Source organism: Mesitornis unicolor, unplaced genomic scaffold (genome assembly GCF_000695765.1).
Source record: "Mesitornis unicolor isolate BGI_N332 unplaced genomic scaffold, ASM69576v1 scaffold41164, whole genome shotgun sequence".
In the NCBI taxonomy this organism is placed as follows: domain Eukaryota; kingdom Metazoa; phylum Chordata; class Aves; order Mesitornithiformes; family Mesitornithidae; genus Mesitornis; species Mesitornis unicolor.
In genome coordinates this window covers 10,808-11,409 of record NW_010178785.1, presented here as the reverse complement: position 1 = coordinate 11,409, position 602 = coordinate 10,808, and the positions used below count along the sequence as shown (strand labels likewise).

At 62.1% G+C, this 602-nt stretch overlaps 1 protein-coding gene across 1 annotated transcript in view; it reads left to right on the top strand.

Moving 5' to 3' along the window:
• The window catches only part of RNF43 (ring finger protein 43), a gene marked incomplete at its 5' end in the record, with an annotated part of 16,173 nt that overhangs the window by 8,192 nt on the left and 7,379 nt on the right, over positions 1-602 (top strand). The window contains one exon of the mRNA XM_010182565.1: positions 314-602. Within this exon, the coding sequence (XP_010180867.1) occupies positions 314-602 (289 nt within the window). The remainder of the gene's footprint in view (positions 1-313) is intronic.

The window sequence follows — 602 nt, the reverse complement described above, 5'->3', positions numbered from 1 at the left end:
GGGTGCACAGGACGGTGTGTGTATGAAGTGGGATCCCTGTGCGTGTCAGCCCCCACACCCCTATGGTGCACACTGAGGTGCTGGACTTGGGCTGGCACCTGCACGGAGAGGACCAGGACCTGCAGGGAAGGGAGGTGGGATCTGAAGGCTGGGGTAGCAGGGAGGGTGCTGGGTGTGCAGGACCATCAGGATGGTTTGGTGGTGGCAGTGAGGAGTTGTAGGGCATGGGTGGGACGTGGGACTGTGGTGGGATTGCAGTGGAGGCTCGCCAATGTGGGACTTTTATGCTGGATCCTCCCTTCTCTTTCCACAGCCAGAGACTCAGTGGACCAGGCCACAGCTGCTGGCTCCAGGCTGGCCCCTCGGGACATGGAGCCCGGACGGCGACTCCACCTTTTTCGCCAGCACCCAGGACATGCCCTTTACCACCTCCCACACCCATATTCTCAGAGGAACATCAGGAGCTTCCCCCCAGAGCCAGCCCACGGCAACCCCTTCTTCCACTCTCCAGAGCTCTCCCAGCTGGATTTTGGCACCATCCACTACGTGCCCTACAGACCAGCCACCTCCCTGCCTGCCTGTGGCCACCTGTCCCCCCTGGC